Source organism: Poeciliopsis prolifica, unplaced genomic scaffold, assembly GCF_027474105.1.
Source record: "Poeciliopsis prolifica strain line A6 unplaced genomic scaffold, Auburn_PproV2 SCAFFOLD021, whole genome shotgun sequence".
NCBI classification, from domain to species: Eukaryota; Metazoa; Chordata; class Actinopteri; order Cyprinodontiformes; family Poeciliidae; genus Poeciliopsis; species Poeciliopsis prolifica.
This window is the reverse complement of record NW_026562396.1, coordinates 7,215,315-7,237,620: the sequence shown is the minus strand read 5'-3', so window position 1 is coordinate 7,237,620 and position 22,306 is coordinate 7,215,315. Positions and strand designations below refer to the sequence as shown.

General features: G+C 41.9%; 1 protein-coding gene across 2 annotated transcripts in view; it reads right to left on the bottom strand.

Moving 5' to 3' along the window:
- Positions 1 to 2,658: 2,658 nt before the first annotated feature.
- The window catches only part of cd276 (CD276 molecule), an 85,283-nt gene continuing 65,635 nt past the window's right edge, over positions 2,659 to 22,306 (bottom strand). For both annotated transcript variants that reach the window (XM_055044904.1, XM_055044905.1), the window contains exons 7-8: positions 20,895 to 20,933; positions 2,659 to 3,568 (exon numbers count right to left, since the gene is read on the bottom strand). In XM_055044904.1, the coding sequence (XP_054900879.1) occupies positions 20,911 to 20,933 (23 nt within the window). In that variant the 3' untranslated portion in view covers positions 2,659 to 3,568; positions 20,895 to 20,910. The remainder of the gene's footprint in view (positions 3,569 to 20,894; positions 20,934 to 22,306) is intronic.

The window sequence follows — 22,306 nt, the reverse complement described above, 5'->3', positions numbered from 1 at the left end:
ACTTTAATGACGCCTTTTGTTTGGATCAAGCTAAATGCAGCATGGCTATAATTAATATCCTGTGTCTTTGGACTGCAGTGTGAGGCAGATTGTGGTAAATTATGTATTAAAAAAAAAAAGGAAAACTTTTGGAAAAACAAATTGTGTGACTGTAAACTTTTATACATACATCATAAAAACTGTTTTGACCACACAAAAAAAAGTTAAACATCACAAACTGGTGTTATTTTTATTGTAGTTTCTGTTTGGGAAGGTTTTCCATCATGGAGTTATGCCACACATCTATAATTTGCATCTGCGTGTGGTTATTTAATGCTCACGAACATTTTATATTCAAAGTTTGAAGACGTGTACCTGCAAACATCACAAGTACTGGAAAGCATTTATGTTAAATACGTATGTTTAAAAGTTATACGCTCATCTACAACTTCAAACCCAGCTTGTCTGCCATTTTATAGAAATTAAAGCCCTAACAGCTTCATGTGTTACTTCCTAAAATACTAATAAAGCCAAAAAAAAAAGTATGAAATAACGTAGTTACTTTTCACATAGAAATATAAAATTTGAGCCATGCCCTCTAAATCAGACAGGCACAACCATATATGGTTAATGACAAATGTTACACATTTAACATTTTATTGGGAGAATACTAACGTCAACCTGGTTTGAGTTACATGACTGGCAATGTCCTCCAAAAAGCTCCAATAATGTAGTTCAGTTTCAAACTTATAAGGCTGATTATATGCAAAAAAGTGGGATCTGTGTACATGTTAGAGTCTGGGCACCACCAGGCAGCTCATAACAATTTAAAGCAAATAGAGTGTTGGGTTTTGCTAGTGAACATCAGAGAAGAACAAAACATTTCAACATTTAAATAATGTCAGATTTTTAGTGTTTTGAACAAAATAACCCTAACATCATTGGTGCCTCAAACAAACTATTATTGTTTTTGGCTGCTTCCTTAGCTGCAACTTTATGTGTGATTTGTTCATACTGTTCTTGATTCTTGATGTGAAAATAAATATAAATATTGTGAGCCAGAAGATTGAACATAATGAAAGGTAAACAGTTATAAAACCTGTTACATTTTGTTTCTGAGAGTTTTTTTTTTTTTTTTGTTTTGGGGGGGGGGGGGGGGGCGGGGGAGGGGGGGTTTGGGGATCTTTAAGAAAACACTTTTTCTAAGTGTTTTCTAAGTCACTGTTTGTGATGCAGTAGCAACCACCAGACCCTTTTTCACTGCCAGCTGAGTGGGTCACTTGTATTTGAATGCTATGCAAGGTGAATACAATTTGGAATTAAGGATTGCGAAAGGCTTGACAGACTTCTAAATTAAACAGAGCCTGCCGTCTTCTTCTTTTGTCTCACGAGAATGAATTTTTTAATTTCCCAGACTGTACATCCAGGGGCTGAAAAAAAAAAAGATGCTTCTTTTCAGTCTTGTCCTTTTTGACGAGGGAGAAAAAGTATTTCTACACAAATACAGACAAGTGTTATTTTTGCTTCCAAGCACCCAGTTTATACAACTGAAAAACCCATTTCCACTGGGCATCTATCCCCTCTTCCTATGAGATTTAGAAGTCTTTGCAGAGATTTCAGTATTTGGGCATCACTCGCTCTCAGAATACAAAAATATCTTCCAAGACTGGCACTTTCTTCCTTAATTCCCAGTGCATTTCACTCCTTCCCAATTCCTGAATGAGAAAATGAGCGCTTCTCTGAGAAGAGCCAACCAAATAAACCCCTCTTTGGGCCTGGAGCCACTAATCTGTAATTTAATTTCACGCAGGCGTCTGGGGCGTGAGGACACAGACCAAGGTCAAGGACGACTGTACAGAGATCTGGATGTTTGGGCACAACCTGGGGTTTGATCAACACTCACACAGCTTAAACAGAGGACAGTGAGTGTTTTGTGAGTGTGTGTGGATGTGTTTTAGCAATCCTCACCTTGCAAGGCCCCTATCTCCAAGAAATGCTACGCTATGAGGATCCGCTCCTCCTTATGGGGCCCAAATCCTGGGCCCTTTAGCAAGAATTACTGTTTGTGTGAGTTTTTATATTTCGGCTTATGCATGTTCTGGTATTGAGTAGGTTTATGGTTAAGGTCAGGGTAAGGCTATAGAAATTAATAAAAAAATGACTGGAAGTCAATGTAAAGTCCTTGTGAAGATAGAAAGGCGTGCTATGTGTTTAATGTGCTTCTGTGTGGAGGCTGAGAGGTATTTCTGTAATGGTTACTGAAGTCAGACTTGATGCAAGGTAGCTATTCAGCACATGACAGCAACAAACATTCGCAGAGAAAATCCATTATTCAAAACGAGTAAAATGTTTGCAATGACTGAGCATCTGCAAACAGAGAGAGATTAGCCCCAAAATAGGACTGCGTCTAACTGGGAACAATTCAGCACGTCAGAGTTGATCTGCATGTAAATGAAATATTTGTATTACTTTGACCGTAATTCACGCTTTGCTCATTATGGAGTGTAGTTGGCGGATAAATCACCTAATGGAATGTGGAAGGGTGAATTTGAACAGCCTGGCTAATCCTGCGGTAGAAGGGAAGAAACGTCTGTAAGAAACTCGACCTTGTTCCGGCTGAATGAAGATAGAGTGTCCCCCACCCAAGAACAAAACCAATAACTACCAATGAGCCGACAGTTTCACCATGTCTCTTTAATGTAAATAGGCACTGGGGTTGTTTTTATTTTTTTTTTATTTCAAACAAATAGCTTTGGTATTCAGACATAGGCATATGGCACTGGGACTCGCTGAAATAGTTCAAAAGGATGCAATTAAACAAAATGTACAGCCCCGAAGGCTGGAAGAGATAAAACATTCGGCGTCAGCTGTAGAAACTAGCCGAGATTGTCTTTCTTCATTAAAAACAATTTCTTACATGTAAAAGCTGTCAGGTCAGGGAGAGGGATCAGAGTGTTTCACATCCGCCATTTGTAGTTTGTTGGAGCTTCGCTGGCTTTCACTTTCAATTGCCTCGACTTACTGAATATAGGAGAGCGGCGCGCACTGACAGGTACAAGTTACTCCAGCGACAGACGCTAATTAGCAAGTCGCAGAGTAATAGGAGAGCCGGGCTCGCTCGCTCGCGCTCTCTCTCTCTCTGGCAACTGAAGCAGGGTCATCTCTTTAAGTGTCTCACTTCCTATTAGACAGCAGATCTCTGGCACACGCCCCATCGCAACGCATGCAGAGTGATGTCAGTGACAGACAAAGGATCCTGTCACATCCTGTCGTTTTCAAAAGCGCCCGCCGCTCCTCGTGTCGCAGGCAACACGACTCATTCAACTGCGTTTACCCGCCGTTGCGCGTCTCCGTTGAGAGAATGAAAGGGATTCAATAGAAACTAATGGCACATGATGTGTTTATGTGTTTGGATGGGAACTCAAGGGAAACTAAGAAAAGAGATGATGGACTCATCTTCTGCTCAGTGAGGCTTTGACATTCTGCAGGGGATGCTGGAAACAGTCTCCAGGTTGATGGATAGGTGGACTGGGATTACCCGCCAGACTCATCTCCTCCTTCTCCCACCCCGACTGTCTGGCCTCGACTTCTGGAAAAAAAAACACAAAAAACAACAACACACAGATAACTTTGGGTTCTTTATAGCCGAGAACATGGAGAAAGAAACCAGAGTAAAGTAAAAAATAAAAATCTAACCTATTATATAGAAGAAAAAAAACGTATCTGCAGTAGAGATTACAGCCACATGCACTGATTAAGCGTCAGATTACCACCACTCACCCCTACAGTGAGGTCGGTCTGCAGTGAATAACACTGATTATCTTTGAGTCATGGTACCTGTTAATGGATGGCATATATTAAGCAGAAGGTAGACATTTTATCCTCACAGTTGATGTCTTAAAGGGCAATTGTAATGGCAAGATGGCTAAGTCAGAGGAAACTGCAACTCAAGTGGTTCAAAGAAGGAGGGATGGCAAAACAGCGACAATGCCTCAGTAAACCCCAAAAGTCCCATGAGTCACATGATGAGCGAAGGCTGCCCCGTATGGAGCGACTCTACAGATGAGCTACTGTGGCTCAAGATGTTTAAGAAGTAAATGTTGGGATGGTAAAAAAGGTGATTCCATGAATGCAGAGACTTCTCCCAGCAAGATAGCCCAGCCTGGAAAAAAACTACAGTAGTGCAAGTGTTTCTTGACCTGGAGAAGATGAGGATGCATTGCTGAAAAAAGGCAAACTTACTGAGGTAGTGTGATGCTTTGGACAATGTTCTGGAAACCCTTGTGACTTGTTATCTATAGTTCTGTCATTTTGTGACTTTGACATGGACCACCTGCCTCATTAAGATGGTATTCTCTGATAAGCTCTCTAAACAGGGTATTGAGCCCTGCCCCAAGCTAAAACTGGTTGAAGAACGGTTTGAAGTGCATAAAAATAAGCTTAAGATGTCCGCTGGCCTCCAGATTACCCCAGATCTCAACCCAATCCAGCATCTGCACAGGAAAAAACAAAACAAAACAACAGATCCAATCCACAGAGGAGCCACACCACAGCTTACAGGAGTTAAAACATCTGCTGCTAGCACGTTGGTGCCACAAATCACAGCACACATTTAGGGATCCAGCATAGCAAAAGGGAGCGACACACTCTTAGGCATGTTATAATGCTATGCCTGATTGGTGTGTGAAATAATTGGAACAAATGCACTCCACACAGATTTAACATCATAAAATTACCAGCTACAACACCCCAACAACCAACACATCTCTTTAAATCAAGACATCCTCTCTGCGCGTCTCTCTGAACTGTTCCTTCCTCGTAGCCCATGCGGACCACCCCACTGAGAAAGAAATTGTTCTCCTTGCATCATTAAACAGTTTGAATTAACTCGGGTGGAATTTAATTGTGTCACACACGACGTCCCCCTACTTGAAGCTTTTAAAGGCAACATAGCTATAGCTATAGGCTCTGACGTTTAGCATTATGGAAACCAGTTTTAAATGATTACCGTCTAACCGGTCATCAGGGAGAGGATTCATTTCAGTTTCCAGATATTGCACATACTACATGTAATCTGAGAGGAAGTAATAATATCTGACTTGGGATGGAGGGAAAATCTGTTTGTGTTGTGTTCGGATGTCAGCTGTCTACACTTGTCATCATTCCTTTGTCTTGTTCTTGTCTTGTCTCGTCTTTTAAGAACTCTCTTCATAATCCATTCCAGTTATAGTTTGGTCAGGAAGCTGTTTGTAGCACATAACTGACACTAATTATCATCCCTTTATTATATTTTACACATGAGAGCTGATGCAATGCGGTTTAATTCTAGATGAAAACCCTACAGGCACCACTAACTGCCTGAAAATGTCAAAACAAAAACTGACGCAGTAAGAAAGTCTGCCGTTGCAAACGATGGAAATCTGCGCAAATTAAAAAACCTGCCAGAAAAACTATCTGCTAAAAAAAAAAACACACTCAGGCTTCCATTTGCTCCCTGTCAGGATGCAATCCGACCTGCCGTCTTATCCGTCACCCAAATGAATACAACGCAATTCTCACACATGCATTGTTCATCACATTCAAATCCCTCAATGTCCCTCGAGAGATCACTAAGTAAGAGTGTTTCAGAGTGGATTGGTTGAGTGAGAGAGGGTCAGAGGTGAAAAAAGAAATAAAAAAACTCCCTGTACTTTCACAGAGGTTCAGAGCCATTTGGCGCCTTCTAAAATAACTTGAAAGGACTCAAAGAATAAAATCCTTTGCAACGTTTCCAACAATCAGCTTCTCTCAGTCAGGGGATCCAAAGCAGGCATGATAGAAACAACGAAACCTCTGCCCTAACAACTCAGAGACAAGCTGATGGACAGATCCATTTAGTGCAAGTAAACTGGACCACGGGCTAATTTACTAAGGATATAGGAGGCTGGTTACAAGAACGGTGCAATGGGTTTAATCTAACAAAGCGTTAAAAACCACAGTCTGTCCTCATTTACATCAAAATGAAAATTACTTTTTTTTCCTTTTTTTTTTTTTACCTCCACCAGTAGCTGAGCTCAGCTTAAAGCAAAATATACTTGTAAAAAAAATAAAAAATAAACACCTCCGCAGCCATAGTTTTTGACTTTGACAGAAACAACAACAACAATCGGAGCAAGTATCAAAGCCAGACGCCAGGCATCGCTCTCAGAAAGCAAATGACTGGGAATAACCTTGAAGACGAAGTCAGCATAATGAGGAAGCTGCTAAACTTTAGTGATACTTAGGAAAGGATTACCTGATGATGAAAAAAACATTATGGCAGTTTCTCTGCACACAATGGATAATTACAAAGTATAATGCACAGTGCTCACAGAGGATATACAAGCTCTGCCTTTAAGGATACATTTACATTTAAGCAGATACCTTTACAAGCCTTGCAATGAAAATAGGATCCCAAGGGTCTGGCAGGACACGAATAGAGAGGTGTGGAATATATTTAGACGGTGGTTAGACTCATCAGCGTGGGAAGAAATATAATAGGCAATTGTTATTAGACTTAACCACGCATGGAAATGCACTATGCCAAGCAAACTGTGGTGCTGCACAGTCCCATTGGCATTAAACTAGCAGGGGAGATGTTTACCTATCATTAATATTAGACATTAATATTTAGAAGTGACACCTGGAATATAAACATTGCCATCATAGTTGTTTTGAAACCTCCCATTTAGGAGCCTGATTTCCTTCATGGAGAAAAATATTTAGGCCGATCTTCCAGATTTGCTAACTAAGGTGTTGGGAGAGAGGCTTTCCTGACAAGAAATATATTACTTTATGGTACGATCAAGTGATTTTGCTAAATCCTCTGAATTTTAGCGATAAGTAATTTTGTGTTACTAGAGGGTGCTATTTTTAGTTGTATATATTCTTTATTTAGCGGGAAAAAACTATTCATTGAGAGTAAAAAAAAAAAAACTATTTTCCAAGCGTGACCTGGCCAAGATGGCAGCAAAAAAACTTATAACAAATGATGCAAGATGCAAGACAAAATACACAACATACATAACCAAGAAAAATCACAATCACACGTTAGGGCCAAGTGATTGGATTTTTCTGTCCTTTAGAGTTTATCTAAATTACCTCCAGATAAGAGATAACTTTTTTAATCGTTCTCTAGACAAACGTGAGCATAAATATGTAGGAAGACGCCCAAAGATACATTTATAGTCAAAACCAGCAAGTGAGTAAGTCTGCAGTCAGTAAAAACAAACATTTTGTAGCTTTCTAGCCCTGAGTTGATGTGAGAAGCACTTTTTGTTTCTAAAAAGCAATCCCAATTTAAGTTTTACCTTAGAAACTAGTTTGTTAATGTGAGGTTTAAAAGCTAGATTCTCATTAATCAGAATACCTAAACATTTGCAGCACCTCAGGGGTTTGCTACATCTATGCTAAACCAAGAACCTGCAAACGTGAACTTTTGTATTTCGTAACTCAGTAGACAAGTTTGCTTAAGCCACACATTTGCGCCCATGGAGTACAACAAAAAAAGTTACTTTGTATTATTTTATTTCGCAATTATGTTCAATCTACAGTAATATATCTTTTCATATGGTAATTAATTATTTTACTTTGAAATTAGCACATGGATGTTTGAATTTGGTTAAACAAAAAATGTTTATATCTGTGTTTGCTATAAGTTCAATTAATTCTAAAGATTTCAATAGAAAATTTCCAATGGAGAATATTTTCAAATTCTCCATCTTAAAAGTCCTATGGGAAACTTCTGGAAAGGCTCCAGAAATCTCTTTCTAAATCCAAGTATGTGTTCTGAGTGTCAGTGGCTATGAACTCCAAATGAACTGTCGAGGCAGCGAAGCCCCAAAGGAGCTGCAGTCACTCACATTAGAAGGTGGTCTTCACTCAAGACTGACACTAAACTGTATGATGATGATGCTTTTATAAGGTCCTGGCACAAGAAACACTGCAGCCGCTCCAGCTCTCTTTCTCCAGTCAAAAAACAGAAATGCAGGGTTTGTACGATCCAAACGGGGAGCCGGGTCTGACGGCAGGTTTACGAGCTGATGCCAGGCGGGAATCAGGACCGACCAAAAAATTCATATCAAATTGTAGTTTTTATCTTTTTTTTTTTTAATGGACATAAACAAATCAATTATAAATATTCAACTGTAAAATGTTGTGATTTATCAGACCTCCATGATGTACAACACTGCAGAAAATTGTTATGCTAATCCAAATTGTTTCATAATGTGCTTCTAAGGGCCCAGAGTTCCTTTATTGAGCAATTTCTAAGAGTTTCATTTTTAACAAATTGGGGGATAACATTCAGTAATGACCTGCAACAGGGGAGAGGAAACACATAAACCTTTAGTTGATCATCTACTGTAGGACAAGCTTTCAACAAAGCCTTTAAAAATACCATTACTGAATTGCAAACAGCATTATTACTCATACATGTATTAAAAGAATCCACAACAAAATGCCTGCTGAAATTTGGGGCAGGCTTGCAGCGATATAATTGGTTCGTTGTTTGAGTATTGGCCGAATACATGACTGATAATGAGAAAATATATAATGGAAGTCCAAAGAAGAAAAACTTTAAAGGATGTTTTGGAAGTCGGAGAAACTATGGATCAAAGACCGGTGAAAGTCTCGCTCATTAGAAGGAAAATATAACAGGAACAGGGGTGACTGGGGATTTTTTGGCATTAAGAAAGTAGACACAGAGGACTTGACAAAATCGTCTCACAGTTTGTCATGTTACAACGACAGATTCTCATGGTAACTCGAGAGGAGCTACAAGGATCCACAGCTCAGGTGGGAGAACCTGTCGAGAAAACGACTCCGTGTTGTAAGCTGGCAAATGCTGCTTTTACGGAAGAATGCAACAAAAAACAAGACTCACCTGTTAGATGAGACGGTGTTAGTTAACTATGATAACCTTGATAATATCTCCATGAAATTTTAATATGTTTGAGAAATTTACACAGCAGAATGGGCAAAAAGGCTTGCCGCTGTAAGTGCAGTGATGGGTGATACACGCCACACCTTTTCATTTTCATTAGCAAAAAAATGTATGCATTCCTTTTCCCACCTAGATGACCGTCCCAATTTTGTGTTGGTCATAAAATCCCTACAAAACACATCTAAGTTTGTGTTTTGGCAAGGATTCTATATGCCCCTTTGTTTACTGGAGCCTATCATATAGCCACTCCTCCATGTTTTGTGCCTTGGGTTGATATTTTACAGGAACATGAGAGGATGTGGCAGGCAGTTACTGGAAACAGGAAACACCGTTGAAATATGTAGACTCTGCAGGAGCAGGTCTCTGCGGGAGAAAAAAAAACAAACAAACAGAAGGAAGAGTCTTGAGCAGTGATAATTCACATAGGTCACAACACATAACAATGATCACCGCTTGAATGATGGAGTAATGCAGCAGCTCCCGCTACAGGCCTTTCCACTTTATCCCAATAACACTAAGCCAGAGTGAGGCGTCTGACAGTTCATTCTGTTGCCTCAGTGTTATTCGAAAGCAGCGGCATGTATCACACACACACAAAAGAAAAGAGAGAAAAAAATCATTCCCCTTGATCTATTTTTTTTTCTTTCCCCCAACATGGTATGGCCCAGCCTGTCTCTAAAAAACACTCTGCAGCCCCCTGGTGTTAATTATGAGATCCCCTCTCCCGCCTCCTCCTCTGAGCCTGGGTGGGACGTGGAAGTGCATTAATCTTGATTTTTCACTTTAGACTAGAGGATCATTTGAAGAGACTCCTGTGGTAAACCCCAAAGGCGAGGTGACTCGGTACCTGAAGGAAGATAGCGGGATGAGAGAAGAAAGACTCCCCTGTTTGTTCAGCGCACATATTGGGATGCTGTCCACCTCTTCAGGCAAGTCAATCATTTACCTTATGGGCCTTATTTTGTCAGCGTGTTAATCTGGATGAATATTTAGAGTCACACAGGACGGCGCAGCAGACGTCTCCCACCTGTGTTGTGATGGATTTGCTCCCAGATGCGGCGTGAAGGTGAGTGTCACCTTTTAAGATGAAATGAGCGAGAGCAAGTGACTTTGAGAAGTTCAGTCAAAGAGTTAACGTTCAGCTAGAGGCGTAGTTCAGCCCGACACGAACGCACGATTTGTAGGGTTTGGGGTTTCTGACAGGACCTTTTGTGATTTACATGAAGTCTGCGTATAAAAGCTTTTGTTCAATTAAAAATACTTCTGTTATTAGATTACAGCCACTGCCTCGCTACGCTCTTGTTAGCAGGCTGCACAAACTAAATGCAGTGTGTTCAAGTGAATGCACAGGTCACTTTAGGATATTAGGATAAAATTAGTTCTTCTTAACTAATTGAGGATGAGAAAACTTTTAGGATAGCATGTTCTTAATTTATTAAAACCTCATAAACTCTAAAATACATTAAAGATCTGTTGTTGTTGTTTTATTAACCTTTCAGAGCTAATAGTTAAGAGTCTACGCTGCAATCCTAGAGTCAGAACCAAACACGGAGAAGGATCGATCAGATTCTATGCACCACAAATCTGGAACAAACAGAGGAAACGGCGGAGATGCTGAAACACTGAGTTCCTTTCATATGGATCAGAACCAACCTTCACCACTGGTTTTACTAGACCAAAGGGTAGCTTTTGGTTCTGTTGACCGCTTCGATTTGAATATTTAAAATGTTACTGAATTTTGTTAATTACCAATTTCAGCAAGTGTTACATTACATTGCCAGTTTCCTCAGTTCCTCGTCTTCTTTGTTACCTGGCTTTAATCATCTGTAGGCTTTTTCTATCTCAACCCTCCTCAACAAAGGACTCTTTATTTACACTTGTCTATATGAAAAGTGCCGTGTAAAAAGAGATTAATTTGCTACATACTCAGTTGCGAAAATTCAGCCTCGATTCATTATCGAATAATCAGCCTCTCTGAGCACCGGATTTCTAAAGAAATGGTGCCTTTTTTTTTTCTTTCTCATAATGATGCTTCTTCCTCTTAAGTTAATGAAGAAGCTCTGAGGTGCATAGCAAATATGGCCACTGCAGCTTGCTCCATCTGCATGTGTTCAAATTTCTCTCTGGGTTTTGTGACCACGCTATGATGTTTGCAGACTTCAGAAAGCTAACCATGAAAGTTCTGGGCAATATGTTCTGCATATTCCCATCACGGTGGGGGGGCTGCTCAGCAGTTAGTTCGTTTTTTTTGTTTTGCCATCTTTAAATTCTCCTGTGTGGAACAAATCCCCTTTGATAGGCCACAGCTTTGTAAACAATATGCTGACATTAGCTTCAAACTAATAAGACTTCATTCGGTTAAGAACCTGTCTGCCAGGCGTATCGTGCTTGATGTGAAAAGTTTTTAACACCCAAGAGAAAACTCACTTTTTTATGTTGACAAAGCAACAATCACACACAACTTTTTATAAAATGTCCTCTTCATCTAGAGGAACTGAGTAAACTGCCTGAGAGAGCAATGATAGGCAACGCAACTTCATATAACAACGATAATAACAGTATATAATGTCATTAACGCTGGAGATTTAATACAACCATTTACTATCTGTGTGTTTTCCATTTATCCATACAGGGGATCCTCATTTCATCCGATTGTACTCGGGATCAGGATCTGGAATCTTGTGCTTTCGGCCATGATCCACGTCTCACGCTCGTGTAAAAAACAAACATTTGTGGACACAATTGACTGTACAGAAGTCACATAGAACTTAAGCCTCATGCAGTCTTAGTGCGACGCTCAGGAGGAACGCAACAGACGTCGCATTCGGACAGCGGGGAAGTGCCCAGGGTGTCCTGTCAGAACGTCAGTTCCCAAAACCACACACACACACACACACAAAATAAATAAATACTTGAAAAAGTGCACAGGGTATAGAGCTTGTGGGATTCAATGGACCCGGTCTCTTTAGTCTGCAGGAGGGTTAAAAAGATCAACTGCATTTTGTAGCCTTGCAACTCCACTCAAAGGAAACACGGTCAAAAGACTTTCAATGTTGGACTGGACCAACAAAGTCCAGTCCATGACTCCCTCACCAAGTCTTCAAAGACCCTGGGCCAGCAAGGCCATGAGGAAAATCACACAGGTCTTCCTGAATCTAAGCCTCGAAAACAAGAGTCAGAGCCGCCTTTCCAACACCTAGTAAGAACGCTTTCTCTGCAAGGTGGGGAAGTGTGATGCCTCGATGGTTCAGAACACACTCTCCTGTTCCCAATCCAAAACACTGGGACAAACGTGGTACTATGCCATTCTTCCATAAGTTACCTTGAATTTGAAATATAGAGGGTAAAACAAGCAAAGGTCAAAATGCTACATAAATCTAGGAATCCTTTATTCTGCTAGGGATAGTCCCTATTTTGAGTTTGCAGGGTTTTTTAATCATTTATATGCTGCTGCCGCTTGCAGTCCAGTCTCATGTCCACTTTCCAGAACTTCTTTTTCTACACTCATGTATTTCAGCATCAACACACCGCTAATTTTGTATCTCCCCTCTCATCTGCAACATGACTAATCTATAGTGGTTAATTGAGCCTACAGGCAGCTGGTTTCAGTGAAGGCTCCTGTGCCGTTCTGTAAAAAAACAGGACCTCTCTAGAGAAGTCGGCTCTCTGTCGAGAGGCAAGCGGAGCAGAACTCTCGCTGCGTTCATTAGCTGTCATTGATCAGGGATCCAGTCACTGTGCAACTCCCATCAAAGCTCCCGTATTACCAAGTTTCATCCCCTTAAGAAAATACTACAAAAGGCAAGACAAGTAGATCAGACATGACACGTTTTATATTTTATTTTTTTGACTGGACTATTTGATGTAGATGCTTGCCAAGGTTTTCAACAGCACCAGAAATTACTACACAGCACAACTGTCCATTGCAGTTTTTTTTTATAAAATATGAGCTACTGCGTTTGGTTATTGGCTCCACTGAAAGCCTGTCCTTGTGTAATCTCACAGGATGTGAACTCTTCAATAAGTTTTTGACTGGGGAAAAACAAGACAAAGAACACAAATTTGTTATCCTCCAATATATTGGTTTATGGTGAGTAAAACATTGGTTCTTCATTACCTTTAGAATAATTGAAGAGCATTTGATCTATGTGAGAAGTAGTAGAATTTGAAAAACATATAAATAACTGTCATTTATTTATATATATATATATATATATATAAAAAAAAAAAAATTCTCTTCTCACCCACCGCGGGTGGTTCTTATCCTCTGAGCTCGGGTCCTCTACCAGAGGCCTGGGAGCTTGAGGGTTCTGCGCAGTATCTTGGCTGTGCCAAGGACTGCACATTTCTGGACTGAGATGTCTGATGTTGTTCCTGGGATCTGTTGTAGCCACTGCTCCAGTTTGGGGGTTACTGCCCCGAGGGCACCGATGACCACAGGCACCACTGTGGTCTTCACCTTCCAGGCCCTCTCCAGTTCCTCCCTGAGGCCCTGGTATTTCTCTAGTTTCTCGTGCTCCTTTTTCCTGATGTTGCAATCACTTGGTATTGCTACATCTACCACAACGGCTTTCCTCTGATGTTTATCCACTACGACAATGTCTGGTTGGTTCGCCATTACCATTTTGTCTGTCTGGATCTGGAAGTCCCACAGGATCTTAGCTCTGGCGTTCTCCACCACCTTTGGGGGTGTTTCCCACTTTGATCTTGGGTTTCCAGTCCATATTCTGCACAGATGTTTCTGTACACTATGCCTGCCACTTGGTTATGTCGCTCCATGTACGCTTTCCCTGCCAGTATCTTGCACCCTGCTGTGATGTGCTGGACTGTCTCAGGGGCCTCCTTGCACAACCTACACCTTGGGTCTTGTCTGGTGTGGTAGATCTGGGCCTCTATTGCTCTGGTGTTTAGGGCCTGTTCCTGGGCTGCCAGGATGAGGGCCTCTGTGCTGTCCTTGAGTCCAGCTTTTTCCAGCCATTGGTAGGATTTACTGATATCAGCCACTTGGGTTATTTGCTGGTGGTACATCCCATGTAGGGGTTTGTCCTCCCATGATGGTATCTCTGGCACCTCAACCTCCGTTCCCTGTTGTCTGAGACATTCACTGAGCACATTGTCTGTTGAGGCTTTGTCCCTGATGTATTTATGGATCTTAGTTGTTTCGTCCTGGACAGTGGTTCTCACACTCACTAGTCCTCTGCCTCCTTCCTTGCGGCTCGTGTACAGTCTCAGGGTGCTGGATTTGGGATGGAACCCTCCATGCATTGTTAGTAGCTTTCTGGTCTTAATATCTGTGGCTTTTATCTCCTCCTTTGGCCAGCTAATTATTCCAGCAGGGTATCTGATTACTGGCAAGGCATAGCTGTTTATCGCACAGATTTTGTTCTTGCCATTGAGCTGGCTTCTCAGGACTTGCCTTATTCGTTGGAGGTATTTAGCTGTGGCTCCTTTCCTTGTGACCTCATCGAGGTTGCCATTTGCTTGTGGTATACCTAGGTACTTGTAACTGTCCTCTATGTCTGCTATTGTTCCTTCTGGGAGTGAGACCCCTTCTGTGTGGATGACCTTCCCCCTCTTTGTGACCAGCCGACCACATTTCTCTAGTCCGAATGACATCCCAATGTCAGTGCTGTAGATCCTGGTGGTGTGGATCAGTGAGTCGATGTCTCGCTCACACTTGGCGTACAGCTTGATGTCATCCATGTAGAGTAGGTGACTGATATTGGCCCCATTTTTGAGTCTGTATCCGTAGCCAGTCTTGTTGATAACTTGGCTGAGGGGGTTCAGGCCTATGCAGAACAGTAGCGGGGACAGAGCATCTCCTTGGTATATGCCACATTTGATGGACACTTGTGCAAGTGGTTTGCAGTTGGCTTCAAGGGTGGTTTTCCACAGCCTCATCGAGTTTGCAATGAAGGCTCTCAGAGTCCTGTTGATGTTATACATCTCTAAGCATTCAATGATCCAAGTATGCGGCATTGAGTCATAGGCTTTCTTGTAATCAATCCAAGCCATGCACAGGTTGGTGTGTCGGGTTTTGCAGTCTCGGGCAACTGTGCGGTCTACGAGGAGTTGGTGTTTGGCTCCTCTGGTATTTACACCGATACCCTTCTGTGCCGTGCTCATGTGTTTATCCATGTGTTTGCTTATCTTGGCCGCTATGATGCCTGACATGAGCTTCCAGGTTGTGGAGAGGCAGGTTATTGGTCGGTAGTTGGGTGGGACTGGACCCTTTGATGGATCCTTCTGGATTAGGATTGTCCGCCCTTCAGTTAACCATTCAGGGTGAGTCCCACTTTGTAGCAGCTGGTTCATTTGGGCTGCCATTCGCTCATGGAGAGCAGTGAGTTTCTTTAGCCAGTAGGCATGGATCATGTCAGGCCCTGGTGCTGTCCAGTTTTTCATACCTGAGACTCTTTCTTGGACATCTGTCACAGTGATGGTTACCGGGGCTTGCTCAGGGAGGTTGCTGTGGTCCTCTCGTAGAGAGATCAGCCACTGTGCATTGCTGTTGTGGGACGCCTCCCTTTCCCATATGCCTTTCCAGTATTGTTCCGTCTCCAGCCTTGGTGGGTCTGCTCTGTTGTTATTGTTACCCTGCCATTGAGAGTACACCTTAGCTGGTTGAGTGGAGAAGAGCCGGTTAATCCTTCTGGATTCATTCTCCCTTGTGTATCTCTTTAGGCGGCTGGACAAGGCTTGGAGCTTCTGTTTGGCAGTCTCGAGTGCTTCAGGTATGGGCATCTGCCTGTACTTTCTGGGTACTGGTCTTTTCATTGCACCCTTGTGGAGCTCTGACAGTTGGCTCACTTCCCTCCTTGTTACCTTGATTTTAGCCTCTAACCGTCTTTTCCATGGTGGGTATTGGGTCTCATGGTTGCTCTTATAGCCAAGTATCTCAAGGATCACTGATGCTGAGTTGTAGATCAGCTCATTGGTTTCTGTTATGGTGTTGGTAGGGATCGTTCTCAATGCTGCATTCACATTCTCAATGAGACTTTCAGATGGTACTTCACTCAGCCGTTGTAATTGGCGCCGGGGAGGCCTGGTTGTCATTCGGGTCATGATTCTCTCTCTCAGGTCAGCAGCTGTCTCGTTCAGCTCTGTTTCGCTCATTGGGGCCGTGTATCCCCTCACTGGGTGGGGACTTGTAGTTAAGTCCCCACAGTCCTGACATCCGGGTTCCTCCCTTTTGCCGTAGCATTTGTGTTGTATCTCGTCAATCTCAAGTTGTGATAGCAGTTGCCGTTTGCGGATGTTGGAACACTGAGCTACTAGTTGTTTAGCGCTTAGTGTTGACTGGGGATGTCGAAGTAACCATTCCTTCCCCAGTCTTTGCATGTAACCTCTCTCACTAGGGTTACTTGAGTAGTAGCATTCCAACAGATCCACATTTTCATCTCTCGCCCATTTCCGTCTTGTTCCAGTAGCCCATTTGTCATCAAGGTGCTCTGGTTCCCCAACACCTGACGCAGACCTTGTTTGGCCGGGCGACGTCTGAGCCGGCATGTTATGCAACTTAGTATCTCTCATGGTATGAGGTAGGCAGTAGCTTGAAGGGTCTTGCCTAAGGACCCAGACTGGATTCGAACCCTGCCCTCTCGGGTGATATACTGATGCCTTATGTATTGAGCTATCCAGTCAGCTATATATATATATATATATATATATATATATATATATATATATATATATATATATATATATATATATACCAGGATTCTGTAGAATTTGGGTGAATGAGGAGGTAATTCAGAAATTTGATTCAGATGTGCTGGACTTCCAACACAAACAAAAGTTTCAGGACATGCACTGCTTAGAGGACTAACATTGACACCCCTGTTCTACACATCATCAACCTATGTGATTATGTCCATCAAAATCTCCTGCGACCTACAGGTTAACTTCACCCCCAACCCTCACTCTGTCAGCGCAAAGACAATGAAACAAAAGTCTGGTCTGAACGGGGCTTTCAGCGCCTTTCACTGTTATTGTAGCAGTAAAAAACCTCCCGTCTCATTGATTACTGTACATCTGGCAGCTGCAGCTTCTCAAAATACACTTAGGTTAGGTTTCCTTGCATTCTCCCATTTTTGTATCTCTCTTGTCCCTGGAGAATAGCGCAGCGATGCACAATGCACTGAGAAAACTGTGACAGAGCAAAGCCTGAGCTGTGACAGTGGGGGAAAAAAGTATAACAATGAGATGTATTCGCAACATGACAGGCCAGCGATTAAGTGAATATATAAGAGCAAAATGAATCGATATTTCCCATATTTGCCAAAGAACCTTCTAGGGGGTCGTTATGTAGCACTAATTGTACCTATAGGGGACATTTTCTAATGCAATCAGCACCCTCATTAGAATTCACCGAAACTCTTCAAGTAGACAACCTGAGCACCCATGCTGCTCCTTATTTCACTGAGGTTTCTTTATTCCCTTTATGCCGACATTTTCAATATTTCTTCTCCACTCATTTGCAGCGATCTCTGGCCATGCCAAGCCTCAATACGACTCCATATTCCCTTAATATATAATTAGATTAAAGAGAAACTATGAACCTAGGGATTTCCAGCCATACTTGTTCTTACACCCTCGTCCCCAGTGAGGGTCGGCAGGGGTGCAGGTGCCTATCTCAGGGGAGACATTTCACTGGATACACCCTGGACAGGTCGTCCATCCGTCGCAGAGATTTCCATCCACTTCATAAAAATATAGCAGTGAGGTTTCTCTGCACAACGTCACCTGCAGGATATATATTCACTTCAGATGATGAATTTATTGTTGAAGAATGTTTATCTGGCATTTAAGAAGTTTTAACAGGTGAGCCTGTTGGTGCAAACTACGTTATATGTTGGGATGGCTTGACCGCTTCATTGTTGCGATGCGCATGTCTTCAGTCCTGAACGGTTTTGGGATGACTTAGACCAGAGACCGCGACTCGGTCCTTCTTGTCCAACATCACCTTGTAAATAGACTTAAGTTAGAGTGGTCAAAAATTAATGCACACATCACTACACTGTGTGAAAAGCTGTTTCAGAAGAGTTGAAAGTTTTAGGAAGGGAAAACAATATAAGCTTAGAGATTAAAAAAAGAGATGCAACTTTGTACAATCTGTCATTTTAGGCATAAACGCTGCTGCTCTAACTAAGCTAGATCTTGTTAGCATATTTGTTTTGATGTATCTAATGTGACGCCACAGCATTTTTACCAATGGTTAATATTAAATAAAAATCTAATATTATTAGTGAGTTATACTTATAACAGACAACGTGGACAGGCCACTAATGTTGACAGCACTGCGCGTAAAATATCAAGTGACCACTTTAATGTATGTCTGAGTGTGCTGAATGTAATAACACATTTTTTCATATTCCTAAACATCAGTCACATGTAAACATGTGTCGATAAGGAAGAGGTTTTTATAACCAAAGTGCTTCCTGACTCTGAAAGGACTTAATTAAATGCAGAGCCTTACTTTATTAAAGAAGATATGCTGCGCTCTGCATAAATGCATAAATCAATAGCAAAACTGCCACAGAAATATTAGAATAATTGATCCGGGGTGATTCAGCAGCAAGGAGGTCCGGGGGGCTAGCAGGATATTAGCGCGGCGTAATAATCTTGGTGAAGGTCAGTGGGTACTCCAGTAATGACAAATGTCCTCTCTTTGACTCCTGCTGGTCAGACTTTATTTTGGCTGGTAACAGGAAATTACTTTCCACACCTTTCATCTTGTTGCACTCACTGTGTAAGCTGCAGCTTTACGGCAATGACCAATCAGGGTGTCATAAAAACAAGCTGTAACTGTCCCGACTCGTCATAAAAAACATTCACTCAACTGACGTCAAAACTGCTGGTTATTAAAGTAAGAATCAAGAGGCGCGGTGAATACTACACAATATAAGCACAAGTGACCTTGCAAAACGTGTCTCTGAGGAAGAGCAGAGAGTTAAATGTACCACTTTTGAACTGACGAAACTGTCGTTAAGTTTTTCTTCTCAATGCATCTCCACCAATTCTGCAGCAGTGGATGAACAGAAATGCTGTAACAATAAAGAACTTGAATGGACTTAGTCTGAACAGTAAATACAGGTCCGAAATGCAAAGTAATGTCATGTATAATATGCAAACTTTAGTAGCTGCAAACCTCATGCCACCACACTGACCCACATAGCTTTATTTACAAGGTTTTTGTCAAAGCGGCATAAACATTAAAATACAAAACAAAATTGAAGATTTTTTTCACTAGCTTGGACTTTTCTTAGAATGTGTTTCCAATCTGCTGACGAAGACGAGGGATGAAGAGGCGGCAGTGATGAAGGTTTGTTGTTAGGAGACAAGAAACAAAGTTGGTCAGCAATTTCTTTTTTTTTTTTTTGCTTCTTTAAAAGGTCAAATTGCTTTAAAGCGTTCTTCTTTTTTGATACTGGTTACTTGTAATGAAACACATGCTGTCATCACAGCTTTGAATCAAAAAATGCATCACAGTCAATAAGTTGGTTATTTTAAACCTGCAGCTAAATCCACCGTTTATCAAATCATAAAGAACAACATGGAGAAATGTTTCACTCTTGACGAAAGCTTCAGGGAGCCCGGAGGGTTAATGGTTGCACTGCAATGGCAGCATGAAAGTTTGCTTTCATGGCACCCAGAAGGGCATTTAAGAGGCAACTTCTCTCCAAGAGAAACCTCAAAAACAGACCGACATTCTGCAGGAGGATAGGACTGGGGTCATGGACGTCCCAGTGAACTGTCCATCAGAAGCCTGCGAAAAGGGACTGTCAGGACAAGGTAAGGAAACGCAGCTGTGAAGTTTGTGTCATGTAGAGAAAAAAAAAAAAAAAAAGACAGGCGATTAAGTGGCGTAGGAATCAAAACACTGACGTTTTGGTTTCATGAGAAAATAAAAACGCACAGATCACGATCCCATTTTCCGTTGTTTGCAACAAACAAATCCCAACAACACTGAAGAGGTAAAGGTTGCAAAAAAAAAAAAGCAAAACTGTTAATCATTCGTATGATGTATTGGGGGCCATGCATTTCTCGAACTGACAGATTTATTGGCATGTGTTGAAACGGTCAGAAAGTAGTCAATAGAGCAGATAGTGTGCTGCACTCTGAAGGAACCAAGAAAGGCAGCATTAAATGTGTCAATTGCAGGCTTGTAGACAGGTCAGGCTTTAAGGTGCTTTTCTCAGGGCTGAGCAAAAAAGAAAGTGAGAGGAACTGATACTTTTTCATCAGTGGTGCCCAGAAACAGAAATGTCATTTTTCTATCAGGATTTCAAATCACAAAAGCCATCTAAAAGGAGCAAAACCCATCTCTCTCTTTTCTAAGATAACTCACAATTATGAGTGTTTAAGCAGCAGTGTAAATAATAATGGAGGGTTATTGTATTTGTTTTAAGGGAAGAAATTAGATAAAGTGATTCAGAAACGTACATCTTTTAAGTAAAAACAATAACAATGAAACCACTGCTTATATTCACATGATAATCTCAAGTTTACCAGGAAATCCTTACAAATGAGCAACTTTCCAAATTTTTCGAAATGTTTTAGAGAGACAGACAGCCTATGCGACTCAAACCCAACCTATTTACCGTTAATAAGACCATGACCCTGGCTTTGAGAGGACTAGGAAACGCCTAACAGATCAAATTAAGCAGATATTTCATATCAGACGGTGACCTTCTGATTTCTGAAACGATAATGTCAAGACTTCTAATATTCCATACTCTCTCCCAAATTAATGCAGCCTATCTTCATTACAGCAGCACTTACCAATAACCTCCAGTGTGTGTGTGCGTGTGTGTGAGAGACACTGTGTCCTTCAAAGAATGTACAAGACGGTGATGACAACAAAGGACGGGGGGAAAAAAAGAACTGTCACCAGAGCAACACACACACACGTGAATATATTTGAAGGAAGAGACTGAAAAACGACACGCACCTTCGCTCTGTCGTTCTTAGCTCTTCAGAGGCGTCATCACTGGAGAAAGCAAGAAAACAAAACAAAACACACATTATGACATGGTTTCAAAACATCAAATCAGCACATAAACTGCAAATATTTACATTGAAAACGAAAGACGCAACAAAGGGCATCCTTCGTGCACACTGATGTGGACCTAATTCTGTTTCACGAGCCCTCCCTCTCCGCCGCTGCTCACCAACATCGCCGTGGCTAACAGGAAGCAGAGGGCACGACGTTTTATTTAATTAGTCACAGCAGCTGAGTGCTCATGTGGAACCAAACAGGAGAGGTAGATTGGGGTAGTGAGATGGATAGGCACACTCCCACCGGGCCTTGGCTGGGTTGTCAGAGGAGCACAGATTACATGACAGGGAGCGGGCTGGGGGAGGGCGATGGCTGTGGTAGTGGGTGTTGTTTGGCAAGAAGATGAAAATGGAGCTAGTACAGGGTGAAGGAGGGAGGAGGGGGGACTCATCCCAGAAAATGGATTGCCTTTAACTCCACAAATATCCAAGCCTTCCCTCAAAAGCACTCGCCGATGGTTTCGTCTAATACGCCAACAAGCTGCCATCGACTGCTTTTATTAACTGTGACAATGCTCATTATTCCAAATGATTTAGAGGCTGCTCTCCCCTCCCGTCCCCCCGTCTCGTCTCAAGCTGGTCCGTTGGCCTTTTCCTCGTGGACCAGAAGATAACCCCTGCGACGGGCGCAGGAGTAGCTCAGTGCGCGGCAGATGCCTCGTGAGAGTCTGAGTCCAAGAGAGGAGAAGCGTTTCTCCAACAACCGGCTCGATCAAACGCGACGAAAACATCAAGAAACGTCACGCGTGGGGAGAGTCTATTAGTATGCAATCAGCTCATGCGGTGTAGATTAAAAATCGTCTGAAGCATGTAAATATAAGTTGCTATGCTTGTTATTATCCAATCGATGGCGCAAGGAAGATCAGCAGGCTCGCACACAAATAAAACCTGCTCCTCTCGGTGCGGTGCTGAGCCAGCCAGGAATGTGAACGGTGAGCTTATTATATGTGCAAACCGCTAAGCAGTGGTGTTCAGGGAGCTCTGTTAATTAGCATTCTTGAAGATATCCAGTGACCCACATCTAATAATGAAGGGAACACAAATGTTCTATTTACATATCTTTAGTCGGTAATGTGCGACCAGTGGGAGAGCCCGCTTGTTCGGTGTGCAGTGTCAATGAAAAGGGAAAAGAACGTTGAGCTGAGCTACCTGGGACACTTCCCAGGGACTTCTCAAACTCAACTGTGGCTTTATACTTTTAATTGGTACGTTTACAGCCTGAACAGAGACAACATAAAAAAATATATATATATTTTTTCTGTTTAGGGTTTTTAAGGGAGTTAAAGGGTTGTTAAGTTGTACTTT